At 40.9% G+C, this 16,824-nt stretch overlaps 1 protein-coding gene across 1 annotated transcript; it reads left to right on the top strand.

Moving 5' to 3' along the window:
- The first annotated feature begins 100 nt into the window (after window positions 1-100).
- bnip3lb (BCL2 interacting protein 3 like b) lies at window positions 101-13,045 on the top strand. Its single transcript, XM_026339850.1, has 6 exons — window positions 101-400; window positions 5,271-5,502; window positions 7,510-7,588; window positions 7,965-8,068; window positions 8,714-8,863; window positions 10,626-13,045. The coding sequence occupies exons 1-6, from the start codon at window positions 337-339 to the stop codon at window positions 10,672-10,674; spliced, it is 678 nt and encodes a 225-aa protein (XP_026195635.1). The 5' UTR covers window positions 101-336; the 3' UTR covers window positions 10,675-13,045.
- The last annotated feature ends 3,779 nt before the right edge of the window (window positions 13,046-16,824 follow it).

The raw sequence follows: 16,824 nt of genomic DNA, 5'->3' as shown, positions 1-16,824 counted from the left end.
CGTGTTTTTTTTTTTTTTTTTAGCGTGCTCCCGTTATGTAATTTGAGTCTGACTCTCTCTCTCTCTCTCCTGTGTTATCAACGGGGCTGCGTGACGTCATCAGCCAGCTCCAGGAAGATCGGCGCGGTTGCAGCCTCCAGACCAGCTAACGGACGAAAACAAACAGCAAGCGTAGCTTAGCTTAGCTCAGCTAGCGTCTGGCAGAAAGAAACGGGGCAGAAGGCGGCTAGAGTCAGTTGTACTATCGCACTTCTGAATGTGTACAGATAAGGTACTGCTGCGTTTAGCACTGACTTGAGCCTTTTATGCAACCCGCCCTGCTCACTAGGCACGACGATGTCCGACGCTGCTAGCACTAACGTTACTTCTACAGACAACAACGGAGACTCCGGGCTAAACGGTAAGCTAAATGAGACCTAAATTGCTGGACTGGAACAAACTGTCAGTGTTGGTGTTTGCCAGGCTAGGTCCCTGTGTGGTTTATGGCTAGTTTACTGATGGTGTTTGAGCATTATATGCAGTTTAATTTGCCCGTTTATCTTTTTTTCGCCGTGAAGCTACATTGAAGGGGGCGGAGTGAGGACGCTATGTTCAGTACGTTTATTGACAGTGGATGCACCAATGGGGGTTGAGACAGGTTTGAGTGATCGGCAAGTAGGCCAATCAGCGCTTCAGGCGAAGGAGTGGAGGTGGGGTTTAGCATTGTCAACAAGGCGAGATTAAAGAAAACTAAAAAGTGGCAAAACGGGACGGGACAAATAAATGTTAGTTTACTTTATTTAATCGCTGTGATTAACAGTAAAGGAAGTCGTAATGAACAACAAGAGTCTACGAAGACATTGAGTTAGGCCCAAATTCAGCCTTTCATGTGTATATGTATGTAAATAATGTTTACATGTGAGTCTATGCAGAGTTTCAGGGTTCATGTTAAAGTTGGCTCCTTTCAAAGACATCACGGCCATGTTTAAATAGATTAGTAAGTTAGTTAGTTAGTTAGCAAATGCCATTTTCAATTCATCATTTTATGTGTGGAAATATACCTCCCGAGCAATAACGTACGGAAACGGAATGGGCTACATATAAGATGTGTGTGTATATACAGAGACGTAGACAGAGGCGTGTTTTCAGCGACTCTCGTCCCCAGAGCTGTTGTGGTTTAACTTTTAGCACGCTATGGGAAGCCGTGACTTGGCATGCTATTTATGGCCACAGTGGCAAGGGGACAGACGTTTTGGACGTGAGCAAGGTGGGGGGAAGTGTTACAGCACACAGCGATGTAGGAACATGGAAGCTTATTGATTCAAAGCCCCCAATCTGAGCAGGCAAATGAAACCTGGAAAAACACCTTTAATATTTAAAGACACAGACTTGTTTTATAGCCGGTGGTGGATAATTATGTTTAAAAATGGCCTGGGGAGCAAGCAGCTTGCATTCATTTGGCTGTTTGTTGGTGATGAAGTTTGAGCCTGGTTACATTCAACATCGTGTTTGGCTGTATTGACTAACAGCAAGTGAGAAAGCAACAAGTGTCATTAGGAGCTATTGCCATTATGTTGAAGTCTGGCTGCCCTTAAACAGTGCAGCTTCTTGTATAAATACTGTATCTTGTAGAACCTGGTCTGAGAAGCCCTGTAAACAGTTTAGGATTTGACATTGCCACCACATTACCTAATGTAATTTTTGTTAATCACATTTGCTTTTGCCTGCTAAACGTATTGGTTATTCTTATATGTGATTCAGTCTAGGTAGATTAATGTATGAGATGCAGAATTCACATAGATTTTAATGGTGGCATTGATGCATGTATTCTCATATAGTATAATATACTCTGAAATAGAATATGCTGAGACACAATTTTAGGAACACTAAAACCATGTACTTATTAGATGGAAAGGACAGGTTTGTTGACCATTCACTGGTTATTTTTAGTGTTTGTCACCCCAGTGTCATAAACATATTTATCTAATAGCTCAGATCTTTGTCTGAGCTTTAGCATCAAAGAGGTCATAGAGAGTCTGCCTCTTGTAAACACACCCAACAGCTGATAACAGCTCTGTGGCCAGAATGTTCGGAAGCGTCAGAGCCATAGCAACGTGGTTTTAGTCCACAGAGCGGAGACAATGGACTGTCGACAACAGCTTGGCTCACAGTCTGCCATGTAATCCACAGGATGAGTGTGAGTGCTGAGATGAGGCCTTTTTTAGGGGGGCAGCAATGTACCATTTGGGTAGTGGGTATAACTGGCCTGATGCCTGTGACATTTACTCCCCTGTAAGCTCATGCGAACTCAGTGTTTACTTACTGTTATGGGGTTATGTGACATGCTCAGGAGGTCTTCATCTTGTTTTATTTTGGCGAGGACAGAAGGAGAAATTGTTTTAGAGGGATATTAACCAGAGCCTCATTCTCCAAATGCATGCCCAGACTAACCTGCCCCTCCTTATATCTGAAACCCAGCTCTGACATGGTGTGTGTCCTCAGCTGCCAGTCCATGCCAGAGCTGGCGTACAAACAGGGAGAGCGTCATATAACACAGTCAAGGTCTAGAAGACACCACAGCACATACACAAGCAGGCATTAACAGCACTTTCATTGCACAGTAGTAAATGGAGCTCTTTGACTGACAGTTGCTGTCCTCCCCTGCACTTAGAACTGTGAAGTAATTTTGACATTTCTCTTGTTTTAATTTTTTTTTTTTCTTCACTTTGTGTGGGCGCTGTGATGCCCATGCCAATAATAGTAGTCTAAATTAAGTGGTAAATCTTTTGAGATGTCATAACAGGTGAAGACATATTTCAGTGTCATAGAAATCTGCCACTCCGTATAAATTAAGAAAATAATGCTGTCACTACACGATAAGTTAAAAGTTTGTCGTAACAAAAACATTTTTCAAAACTAATATCCTAACGTCTCATAGCACTAAGAGCACAGTTGTAACCTACATTAAGACGCTAGGTGTCTTGTGTGGGTCCATTGTCCACTTACTGGGTGTATTTACTCACTCATTGTGCAGGTGTCATTTATGGTAGCTAGCTCAGTGCTGCCAGAAAGGGAAATTGTCAAAACGTCTGATGTGGATATTGTATATAGTTAAAGGTGCAAAAAAAGGAAAAGTGAACATCAATGGTTGTACCAAACCTTAACAGTGGGTGAGTAGTGAGCCTTTCTTCCTGTATAGTCTCAGGCAGATTATCTGTCTGGTAATATACACAAATTGGTGGTAATATGCATAAAACAATTACACTATTAAATAAATGTTCTCATAAGCACACTGGTGGGGGGCATATCAGCTCTTCCTCTGAGCAGCATACAGTAACAAGAAAAAGTATGTGAAACTTTTGGGAAAATGTGGAGTTTTGCATGAATTGGTAATTAAATGTGCTCTGATCTTCATCTAAGTCACAACAATAAAAAAAACACAGTCTGCTTAAAATAATACTACACAAACATTATATGTTTTCATGTTTTTATTGAACATAACATGTAAAAAGTGCAGAGTGGAAAAAGTATGTGAACCCCTAGCCTAATGACTTCCCCAAGAGCTAATTGGAGCCAGGAGTGAGCCAACCTTGAGTCCAATCAGTGGAGTGATATTGGATGTGTTGCTGAAAGTTGTCCTGCCCTTTAAAAACGCACACCAGTTTTGGGTTTACTGGTTTCAAGAAGCACTGCCTGATGTGAACCATGCCTCGCAGAAAAGAGCTCTCCGAAGACCTACGATCAAGAATTGTTGATTTGCATGAAGCTGGAAAAGGTTACAAAAGTATCTCAAAAGGCCTTGATGTTCATATGTCCACGATAAGACAGACTGTCTACAAATGGAGAAAGTTCAGCACTGTTGCTATTCTCCCTAGGTGTGGTCGTCCTGTAAAGATGATTGCAAGAGCACAGCGCGGAATGCTGAATGAGGTAAAGAAGAATCCTAGAGTGTCAGCTAAAGACTTACAGAAATCTCTGGCACATGCTAACATTTTTGTTGACACATCTATAATAAGGAAAACATTAAACAAGAATGGAGTACATGGGAGGACACCACGGAGGAAGCCATTGCTGTCCAAAAGAAAATATTGCAGCATGGTTGAAGTTTGCAAAAGAGCACCTGGATGTACCACAGCACTACTGGCAAAATATCCTGTTGACAGATGAAACCAAAGTTGAGTTGTTTGGAAAAAACAAACAACACTATGTGTGGAGAAAAAAAGCACACCAACATCAAAACCCCATCTTCACTGTAAAACATGGCAGAGGCAGCATCGTGGTTTGGGGCTGCTTTGCTGCTTCAGGGCCTGGACGGATTGTTGTCATTGATGGAAAAATGAATTTCAGGGTTTATCAAGACATTTTGCAGGAAAACGTAAGACCACCTGTCCGCCAACTGAAGCTCCGCAGAGGACGGGTGATGCAACAGGACAATGACCCAAAGCATAGAAGTAATTCAACAAAAGAATAGCTTCAACAGAACAAAATACGCCATCTGGAGTGGCCCAGTCAGAGTCCTGACCTCAACCCGATTGAAATGCTGTGGCATGACCTTAAGAGAGCGATTCACACCAGACATCCCAAGAATATTGCTACACTGAAACAGTTTTGTGAAGAGGAGTGGTCCAAAATTACTCCAGATCGTTGAGCAGGTCTGATCTGCAACTACAGGAAACGTTTGGTTGAGGTCAACCAGTTATTAAGTCCAAAGGTTCACATACTTTTTCCACCCTGCACTGTGAATGTTTACATGTTATGTTCAATAAAAACAAGAAAACATATGTTTGTGTCTGTGTTTTTCTATTGTTGCCACTTAGATGAAGATCAGAGCACATTTTATGACCAATTTATGCAAAACTTCACGTAATCCTAAAGGGTTCACATATTTTTTCTTGCTGTATTGGCTCATTGGTTTATTGACACGAAGTTGCACTGGCTAGTGTAGCGCCATGTCATCTCAGCAGACAATCCTGATATTTTTATCTGGACATGATTAAAGATGCAAAACTATATGACATATAATCTTTATTTTGCAACATACCCATGATATAAAGCAATTTAATGATTTGCAACAGAGTTTTACCTTAATCACGTCAAGTAGTGATTGTCTGTGATTGTGAGTTTTAAAAAAAAAAGACCTTAAATATTGCAGGGCTTTGCTATTGTTTACAAACTTTCTTGCACTGTCATCAGACTATGACTCATTCATTTGCTACCATGATGTCATTGTTTCACTGCAGTGACAGATACGAGTGAATGAATGTTGTATGATTGTCTGTTTCACCCATCAGGGTCTTGGGTGGAGTTGGAGATGAACAGAGGTGCAGTCGGTTCAGGCCAGTCATCCTCCACAGGCAGCCCTGCCTCGAGTCTGCTGCCTCTTCCTCAGGTGGAGGAAGAGGAGGCCATGGTTGGGGGGCTGGAACATGTCCCATCCTCATCCTCAATCCACAATGGAGACATGGAGAAGATCTTGTTGGATGCCCAGCATGAGTCAAGTCGCAGCAATTCCTCCTGTGATAGGTAGTGCTGGAAAAACTTTTGAAGGTGTTTTGGTTTAGTTTAAAATAGGCCAGAATCTGTTGTTTTGCTGAAACAAAACCATTAGTTCAAGCTTGTGTCTGAACCTAATTTGCGACCTTTTAAAATCAGAAGACTGTTTTATGTCCAAATGTGTTTGTTGTAACAGCAAATCCAGATGAGGGCTGAGGAATTGCTACGATGATGGAAAAGTTCAGAGAGTCATGAGTTCTTGGGTTCACACAAGTCTGTCTTTATAGCTTTCTAATATTAGGTCATGTGGTACAGCTGGTTCCTGTGTCTGGTTCCTCGTGCCTTTCACTTTGTCTGTTTCAGACATAGTACTTGTGATTTTAGAGTGAGGATGTTTAGAAACCCACATCTTATCACTATTACCACTACATGTGATCACATGCATTTTAAATGATTATTCACAATGAATGACATGGTGGTAACAGCTGGTAAAGTCTGTCTGAAAACATTACACTCACTGGCCACTTTATTAGGTACACCTGTACAGTCCAGTCCAATCCAGCAACTCTGTCTTTTACAGCATTCTAAGTCAGTAACTCAGTTTTTGTCTATAATGTCAGGTAGGTGATAATTATACTATATCTAATATTGATGGAAATTGGAGTCATACTTCACTGCATTATGTTAAGAGGGGTTTCTATTGTTTTAGGTAGCCAAATTACCTTTTGGTGTAACAAGAACAGAGAAATTATATTTCTGTAAAAGTAGAAATCATAGCAGGATTGCATTAGATTGTACAGGCGTGACCAGTGAGTGTTTCTTGTTCATCTGTTAGTCACCATGTAAAAACTCACTGGGGAAACTGTAACATAAAGATATTTTATGAGATATGTTTAATGTAATTTTAAAATTCTTAACTTAAGTACTGTAAGGGAAAACTGAAGTCGGCCCATAAATTAATCATAAGTTTTCTCTGTCATAGTGTGACAGCTTCAACTGTCACTTAGCAGCTTCTCAGGAGTTGAGCTTCTGAAAGTAAAATTACATGTTGTATTCCAGCGTGCCTCGTATTCCATGGAGCAAATTAGGAAAGTCCTGACCCTTCAACTCTCAGCCACATCATGTGCTTGTGTGCAGTCCTCTAGGCTGTGATAAAGCAGAGCTTATCAGAACCGGGCAGCCAGCTGTCACTAAGTCACCGGAGGATGTTTTTGTCCCTTTGAGCCAAGAGCACTGTACCAACAAGCTGCTCTGACATAAGGAGGAATGCAAACATCAACACTATGCCAGGTTCATAATTACACTGAGTTACTTAGGATAATGTTTTCTTTACTTACCCCTCTAAGACATACACGTCAGTACACATTTCATCAGAGAGGTCAGAGTACAGGGGCAGTAGGACTTTAGGATTGCGGAAATACTTAAACTGTTTTTGTCAGCAGTCCTTTATCTAGTAAACTAACATTTGTAAGCATTAATGATAAAGAGTGCTAATATTAGAGCAGGAAGTGGCAGGGTTGTTTTCATTATTCAGTGGGTTACCAGTGCAAGCATCTTTGCCTTCTTTTTAACTATGGGACCCCTCAAATCATTTAGTTTATAATTATATGAGGAAGAAAAAAGCTCATTAGAACTCTTCACATTAAAGAAGCAGGGAGCTTATTGGAATCAGTTATGTGTGGCTATTAGATGCTTTATCTGTAAATTGCTATTTTTTTTGCTGTCCCTGAGTTTCTAGACAAAGTATTTAAAAGATTTTTAATAAAATGTTAAATATTTTTTGCTCTCATTGTTTTGATCTTGCCACAGAAAAAGCAACCCAAAGCATGGTTGCTATGGCAACGTATGGTTAAATATCTTTTGTGAAATGGTTGTTGAATAGTTGACCTGAATAATGTCTGTGTGTGTGTCTTTGCACGGCTCTCAGTCAATCAGGCAAATACTTTCCATGGTACATGAGAGTTTTCATAAGGAACATTTAGAGTCATGACTTTACGACTTCTGTCCATGACTCATTTTTTTCTGATGTCTCTCCAGCCCTCCTCGACCCCACAGTCCCCAGGATGAGGGACAGATCATCTTCGATGTGGACGTGACCGGCAGAAGAGACAGCCAAGTAAGAATTTGCGTGCCTCTTGAGTTCTCCATCAGTCTGTTGCCATGGCAACCACTGGTCCTGCAGTGCGTATGTGTGTGAATATAGTGTACACATATGAATGTCAAATACTGCCTGCCTGTAGTTAAGATATCTATGGAGACGGCACACCTACTAATTAATTAATAAGTTAATTTTGGTTTCTTTTGCACAGCCATGTAATGTGTAACATCAATTTGCTCTTTTCCTTTATATTTTTGGATTCTTTGTAGCCAAACATTATTTATTTAAGAATAAGCTTCTTCATTCATGGCACAAAAAGTTTCTAATTAGTCTTGAAATAATGGTAATAATATAAATAAGACCTGAAGACCAAGTTCTGTGTGTGTCTGTTTAGTCAGAGGAGGACGTCTTGGACAAGGAGAGGGACATGGACATCCTGATGAAGGACTCAGATTGGGTTGCTGACTGGTCTAGTCGACCGGAAAACATTCCCCCAAAGTAAGTCTCAACTTGGTGAACATCAGCATAATGTTCCTATGGCAACCAAACACACAGCTGCTTGTTTGTCCTTTGGAAGTGGTTAGTCATTATAGCAATAAAGTTGGTCTGTTGCACAAGTGCAGTTAGCTGGCAGGAACTGCCTATGAAGCTGTAACACTGACACAGTATTTGAACAGTTTATGGTTAATTTTCAAAATGATGTTTTCCATTTGATTATATTTGTAAATTTGGTGAAAATGTGAATCACGTTTCATGACCAACTAATGCAGAAAATAGTTAATTCACTTTTTCTTGCCAGTTGCTACATTTTCTCCAGGAGAAACTGGGTTTCTCATTAAGAAGGTTTGCTGTTTTTTTTTTTTTTTTTTCAGAAGGCAATATAAAAATAAAGTACAATAAAAGATGACAAAAACTCGGTTAATATGTTTGTAAACACACAGAAACATCATCTGTAGCCATGTCCTTCTTAAGGCTCAAACATATATGGCCTTAGGCCTGGAATAAAAACCGGTTCTTTTCCATTCCCCACAAGCTGCAGCCACCGTAACAGGACTGCCAAGACATCAGAAGATGACCAGTAGCTGCTCCTATGACTGCTAATTTATAACCTCAGTAAAGAGACTGACTCTGTGATTTTTGCAGGGAGTTTCATTTCCGTCACCCTCGACGTTCAGTAACACTCAGCATGAGGAAGACTGGAGCCATGAAGAAAGGAGGCATCTTCTCCGCTGAGTTCCTCAAAGTCTTCATCCCCTCTTTGCTGCTATCACACATCCTGGCTCTGGGATTGGGGTAAGACACAAACACCACAGATCACCACAGACTGAAGGTAGTAGACTGGTAGTTAAATTTTATCCATGAATGTATTTATGAGTGATCTTCACAGAGTTACTTTTTTAGTTGTTCAAAAACCCCAGCAGGTGGTGCTGTACAGACACAGACACAAGTCAGCTGTATCCCTGTCTGTCAAACTGGCAGAGCAGCTGCTGACTGAAAGGCTGCACACCTGCTGTCAGTGAGACCCAACACTCCCAGGAGCCCTCTCTGTTTGTGAGAACACATGTTCCAATAATCCTGGCTCCTCAATCAGATAATGCCACTGCAGTGATTCTGCAGACAGCAGTCTTTGAGTGATACAGTGTCATTAACTAACCTGTCATAATCAAACATCCCAGTTGGCCATTCTGGGGTTTATACAATTAGATAAGAATTCACTGAAGGGTTCTGCTAGAGCTGTAATTGTTGCTGAGAAGAATTTTATACAAAAGGGGTTTCTTTTCAATCTGTAGTGCTGGGCTTTGGTGTCCTGGATGATTTTAGTATCTCCGGCATGTAGAGACACACTTAAACATATTGTATATTAAAATCTGTTTCACCTGATGGCAGCTGTCAGATGTTTATACTGATAATTATCCAGATTATCCACTACAACTTTTACATGTGATCCAATAAAACTGGATTTGTCAAACCATAATCACATTATCCTCAAAATTTTAAAGGTGAAGAAACACTATGTACAGGATAGATAGCTAAGTTCTGTAGTGTGGTGAAGTCTTATAAGCCTGCTAACATCACAGCAGTTTTTTCCCTTAATGAATCACATTCCAAGAGCCTTTTAACAGCAGACACTGGGGCACATCGAAGCAGGAAAAGAACAGATCATGGCCATATACCACATCATCTGGTTTAGACGTTGTCCGAGGTTCCCTTTTGCACATAACAGGAGACTGTCCATGTCAGACTCTCACTCACTGAATACACTGTTTGGTTTCGTCAGGGGTAGTGCTTGGGTAGATTACACAGAACAACTCACTCACTGAGAATTCTCTAGACAATAATCTGCTCTATTCACACATGGGCATTACACAGACATTTTGACATTTGTATTCTCGCATTCAGCTCTTTTGGGTAATGTCTAACTGGGTTCATGGTTGCAGTGCTCTTCTGCAAATGACTACAGAGGAACAGAGACATTGTTCTTGCCATTAGCACCAACTGTGCGTTTCTTTCATACATTCCCTGCTATGACAAGCCAAAATGTCTGTAGTGAAAGATGAGAACGTGGTTTATTTGCTGTTTTTAATTTGCTATACCAATGTAATCTAGGTGTGATAAGTGTAACATAAAAAAATATGTGACTTAATTATAACCTACATTAAGAATGTAACTTTAATATCCAGTGACGGTTGTGCTCAACTGAAAAAGAGTTTGTTCATAACTGTAAAATTCCTTGAATTAAGGTATTAAAGAGTGCCATTGTCATCCCAATTTCCACCTTGTGTGTTGCCTTAAGGTTTGACTGCCAATGTATTATATTCACGTAACAGGAGAGGATGGAAGCACTCATTAATACACTTTTGTTTTTATACTGTTAATGAAATATAATCCGCATTAGTTAAACCGGTGTGTGATGCACGACTGCAGTGAAAAGATTCATGCTTTGTTTGCATATCACCACTGTAACAATTGTAGCAATGATTTTTACCAGTGACAGTTAAATAAGGTGATTTGTGTTATTTGTAACCTGCTTCTTGTCCATCTACGTTCCTCTCAGAGTCTACATTGGAAAAAGGTTGACCACGCCACCAGCCAGTTCCTTCTGAACCAGAAAATGAAGAAAAGTGCCTGAGAAGTGGCCATGAGTTGTCGCAGAAAGTTTTGCTGTTGTGACAAGAACGCCCCCCAGTCCTCCCTCTGTCCTGCCTGCCCCTGCTTCCCCTCCTCGTCCCTGAGATATGACTTGTTCTCAGGAGAAATGTGTCTGACTTTTCCTCTGTCTCCCCTCTTTTCTTGACCAGCTCTTCTCTGACCCTCTGTAGATATCTCTATCCCTCTTCCCCTCTATATCCTCCACTCATTAGTACAAACTTTTCTTGAATGAAGAAGGTCATATTTCCTTTTCCTGATTGGGCTTACATGTTTATACCGGGTGGGTTTTCAGGGAGGGTACACAGCATTAAACCAAACTCTTCTACTACACACTTGTCCTAGTGCCCTGTGATAATCTGACAACAAAGGAGGACCGTGCAGTTTTAGAACTGACCACAGATTGTTCCACCTGCATGAGTAGCCCAACACCCAAATTCAGAATGGGTTCAAACAAATTCAGTTGGCTACGCAAAACTGAAAATATGATCACGCCTTCTTGAAAGTAGCCATTTTCTCCAGCTAATGTGGACTTTATTTATTTTACTACAGTGGTTGTTTATGGAGACTTTGTAATGAAGAAAGAAGTTACTATTAGTAGCCATTTTCAACCACGAGCCCTCATGAATTGCACTGGGGGAGTTTCTGGCACTGAGTTCCAGATGAGAGAGATTTATGTGACAGAAGCAAGAAATAAAAATCAATGAAAACGTGCAGCTGAAGGAATAGTTTGAAAAGTGACATTAACTGGAAACCAGGGTGTAACAGCGTGTGGTGTGGGCAGGCGGTGTGTCCCTCTCGGTGTGTACACTAGTAGTATTTTTTATTTTTTATTTTTTATTTTATTTTTATTTTTATTTTTTGAGTGGTTGGGTTTTGGGAAGCAGCGCAGTACAGTCCGGAAATGATCAGTCATGGCCAAACTGTCCTTCTATGTTGTATCGTAAAGCTTGTTCCATCCTGACCAGTCAGTTCCCACTTACTCCTTCTCCACGTAGGGCTAGGTTTTACATGGTTGTATTACGTTGGTGTTAAGTAATAAGAAAGGATTTGGTAAGCATAACAAATGTAAGTGGTAAAGAATTATGGGAAGTGAAGGCCACAGTATTTGCCTAATTTTATTTAAAGCCACAAAAGGTATTTGATGATTTTTACTTTGGAGTAATAGTTTGTTTTTAGAGCTGTTATTACTGAGGGAAAAATGTCCAGTAGTTACCAGCCCTGCCTCCAAACACTCCATCCCATTTGCCAAAATTACCAACCAAAGTGAGCAGAAATACTTTTATGTTGCAGGTGAAGGGAACTGACTCCTGTGTAGCTCTGAGTTTGAACCTCTCTTCTCTTCCATTTGTCTCTCTGAGTGACGCCTCAGATGTGCAAAACCAGCTGAAGGGAGTTGGTTTTGTTTTGTTTTGTTTTTTTAAACACAGGTTAGCATGTTCCCTAAGGTCATGTACTCGCAGCATCGCTGAAAACCTTGATCTCAGACATTGACTTCACTGCAGTATCTCTGAGGTTGGACTGAGGTCTGTGATAAGACGTGGTCCAAATATTTGCATGACTTATGATTTCTTTCTCTGCAGCAGACACATTCCATGCAGAGCTAAGTAAGTCCTGGAGATCTGGTGTGTGTTGAGACAACAGAGGATTTGTCCTGAAGTCCACCAGCACCTTGTAAAAGGAATACTTCCAGTAAACAAGTGTAATTTCTTCCTTTAAATGACTTGTTGTTGAATAGCTTGACAGTCCTGGGCTAATATAACAAAACAGTAAGTTTCAGCTTTAATAATGTGAAAATGATCGTATGTTGCAACTATATGGAACATGCAGGATCATGTATTTGACACTGAAAGTCAAGAACACTTGAAAATGTACCTGTCTATGAAATGATTTTCAGCAAGTAACCCTGCAGATAAACTCACCTTTTTAAAATGATTAACTACCAGCAGCGACCACATTAGTGAGTCCTTAACTTCAGCCACAGAGGTACTGTTGTTTTGTGCACCATCCGAGTCTGTGCCTGTGTTTGTACCTGCAGCATTTGAAAGTGATATTGTGGATTGTTCTTTTTGTTTTGTTTTGACTTGTCTTTTTTTTTCCCTGATGTAGCAGAAAGATTGTCAACGCACAGAGTGGGAGTCTAGTTTGACAAGGATCATGTTTGAAAAGTGCGAAACTATTGTTAATGACAGGGCCTGAAAGAAGGAGATTTCCCTCTGTGATGGTCTAACATTAGTTATTGTAATGATGCATTTGCTTTAATTTTCATTTTCCCACTACATTGAAGAAATTGATAAACACTTTGTCATTAAAGATAACCTGAATGAAGCTATGTGTTGCGTGTGCCGGTTTGTTGGCTGTGAGTAACTGAACATTCCCACAAGATGTATTAGTTACTGAATAACTGTCATGTGATCTGCAATGCAACCATCTTTCTAAATAGTTGAGTATGTACAATGGTACAGGACAATGGTCTCAGATTTTTCTAAATCGCCTCTAAAATAATGATAAACACCCACCACAAGCCAACCACATCACTGTAAAAACAGAGAGAAGCAACAAAATCTCAAACCTAGTCTATATTTCCAACTGAACAATGTATATCAATGGGCAGACTCCATCCACCGAGGAAGAAGGAAGCAGAAAAAACCCACACTAGAACATGGTTTACATGCTGTGCTACCTTGTCATTTGCATTTGCCGTCATTACTTTAATTGTTGTATAAGAAACGTCCTGCAGCTGTCACACTAACAGCTTGATCGTTGTTTTGGATGTGATTCGAGTCAATAGCAGCAGAGGTTTTGTGTGTGTCTGGTGAGTTTGCATAACAAGTTGAGACCTGAGGCGCTGGGCTTCTCAGGAAAACACTAGACGTTTCCAAACTTGATTGAAATTCTTAGGAGCTCGGATTTACAGTTACTGTAAAGACTGTGTGCGGAGCTTTATGTTTCCATTGTGCAGTGTCTAGACCTAAATGACCTCAGCGTTGAAGTTACCTGTTTAAAACTGCTCAGTGATGTCCCTGAAGAAGCACTGCACTCCAGTGGTAGACTTCATGAATTTACAGTTCATCTGCATGGTGCCTCCTTCTGCATTTCAGTGAAGTTGGTGATCTTCATCACCATCACAACTGAGTATGACACTAGGACAGGTGTATCAATTTCTAATCCTAGTTGGTGAGAGCCCATAACTGCAATTGTAGTTTTTGTAGTAGTAGTTACACATTAATCAGGTAAACAATGACTGACTAACCCCCCCACCCCACCCCAATTAGTCCTGCTCCCTCTCCAACAAAGCCTCCTCCTCCTAATTCCTCCCTATATGGAATCTCAGAACACCTGTTCCTGGCCAATCCACGCACAGTGTGACACACGGCTCCTCCCACTGCAGCTGATGGCGTTACCATGGGTTACAGGGTGGTGGCCGCCTGCCTCTCCATCCCCCTGGAGGGGAGAGTTTCTTCATTATCTTCTCAGGATTCAGCAGCTTTCTCTGCCAGATAAAGACACATGATGAGAGGAGGTGAGGGGAAGAAATCTGACATGAAGCTCGGTGTAGTCAGAGGGGTCCTGTGTGTGTGTGTGTGTGTTAGTTTGCTGTGTCTGCAAGTCAAGACAGTGGGAAACATCAGCTGTGATCATGATTTGTGTGCTAAACAATTTCCCTCAGAGATGAAAGTTTTTTTGAATCTGAATTTTCTTTATAAAACCAAATAACAACTGATCAGTACACAAGCAGCAGCCACAGGTCCTGTAAACTGGAGCTGAATTTCCAGTGATGTGCCTTCTTTAGCTAAAGACAAATAGTAATGTGAATAACATTAATATCAGCGTCTAATCTCTACATAGTTAGATTTTAAATAGGTTTTGCTGTGACATGATGAATTCCCCCCTTGGAGGATCAATCGGCACATCTCGCTGACCTGTGTAAATATTTGAACTGTTCATTGTGCTACAGCTAACCTGCTAATTAGCTATGAAGCCTGCCAGCTGATGCTACCAGCGGGCTTTATGTACATCCACTCTTTAAATGATGGTTTAATGTGGAAATTGACCTTTTCTCTTGTGCAGTGTTGCAGCAACGGTAGAAAGATAATCTCATGAGATGATAATAATAATAATAATAATAATGATCATATATTATCTCATTATTATACCCTTGTTGTAGCTGTGGGTGCAGGGATGGCTGGACAACAAGCAGGACAGTGGCCCTGTTCTACAGCTATACAAGCAGTGGTGCTTTTAGCTAAATGCATTCTGATTTTACGTTTATATGTACCAGGCACCATATCCACTGCCTCAGTAGTAAATACCTAATGTTAGCATGTCTTCTTCTAACATGCTGACATTTACTAACTAGCACTGAACACACAAAACATTAAAGCTAACGGGCCTCATCAAGCAAAGTATTAAACTGGCCTCTTCTGGACCGACACATTCCTGTGAAAAGTGAACTGCACCGAGCTGATAATCTAATTTAAGTAACAGTTCTAGTATGTTTTCTTGAGGCTCAGCTGATGAGGGAAGCCACTCACAGTGCTGATTTCACTACTTGCCCTACATCTGTTCCTGGATGCCAGGGCCGTGCCCTTCCTGTCCAGAGACCAGGCTCTCCCTCCGCCTCTTCCAACTGTTTATGTGGAAAGCTGCCAACTTTCCCCTCTAATTATCTAACACTCCCCCGTCCCTGCTCTCAGCAGGGGGTGTTGTTTTGTTTTGTGCAGCAACAGTTCGGTGACTGTCGTCGGTGCACTGTCTTGGCCTTTGGGCGTGGCTGCACCTTTGACACGTTCACTTTTCTTCATTCGACGTCGTCGTCGTCTCCTGATGAGATGACCACCCACTCTCACACACACACACAAACAAACACACACACACACACAGAACAGTCCTGCGGCCTTCTGGGAGAGGAAATAGTAGCAGCAAAGCCATTTGCTGCCCACCACGTTGTTATGGAAACTGGGCCGACATGAACTCACCGCTAAAATGTTTTCCTTTCTTTGTGCAGGGGAGCTTTTGTCTGTTGCAGTGTGAGTCAGGAGTGAACATAGTTTGCTAGCGTAAGCTGCTATTGCCTGTTCTTATTGATCACCATGCAGCACTGATTTATTTATACCTAGCAGCCATCTAGTCTTTGTAAAGCTCAACCCATAATGGAAATATGTCCATTAGAGACCGTAATTAATGTACATGTCAACTTACTTTGAGCAACATTTTACATTTATGAAGGTAGATGTGAGTCGGACAGAGCAGAGGAGTCTTTCAAACGGATCATTGCACGTGAGCTTCCATTGTGAGTTCATTCATTACTTACTCTTTCACAAGATGTTCTGCCTGCCAGTCGTCCAGGTGAAGCTATCTGGAAGCTGAGTCACGGCAACTGGACTTCCTTCCTGTTAACAGTCAGGTTGACATGACTCAACTTCCAGATAACAGTACCTACAGTGACGTTGATGCTCACAGGTCTCAGCGGTTGAAAGGTTTGTTACAGCCTCTTCACTCAATTCATGCATGTGCTTTGTTCTTGTGTTCTGTTAGGTGATATTCATGTGTTTGCTGTAATATTTGAATTTCCATCTTCATCGGGAAAGTTACAACAGATACATTACAACTTAGACCATAGTCCCTATAATGTTATTCTAGTGCAGCTGGGTGAAAATTCAAACAAGTAAATACAATTACACGACTCCAGAGGCAATGAATCACATGATATTTTCAGACCTGATTCATGAGATGTGTTGATGTTTTTTAATCCTGCTATGATGCACACACTGATCATTTTATATATTAGATATATTCAAAACTATTGCTCATGTAGTGTTACACAGGAAATAAGAATATTTGAAGAATGCTTTAGGGATTGGTTTGTGGTTCATTTGTGGTTAAAATGTGTCGTTTACTCAGACTAACATGCGTCAGATGAATAATAACCTTGCAGAAGAAGAGAGTCTGATGGTTCTCCCAGTAGTAAACCTGTAGTGTAGAAATTAAGGAATAAAATAAAATAGAAAGGCCCAAGTACTGTAGTATAACCAGCTACTATATGTTTAAACAATTTCCCATAATGCAACTCACTGCACTTTTTAATTTGACCCTATACATCCATG

The sequence above is a fragment of the Anabas testudineus genome, chromosome 22 (genome assembly GCF_900324465.2).
Source record: "Anabas testudineus chromosome 22, fAnaTes1.2, whole genome shotgun sequence".
NCBI classification, from domain to species: domain Eukaryota; kingdom Metazoa; phylum Chordata; class Actinopteri; order Anabantiformes; family Anabantidae; genus Anabas; species Anabas testudineus.
This window is presented reverse-complemented; position numbering and strand designations above follow the sequence as displayed.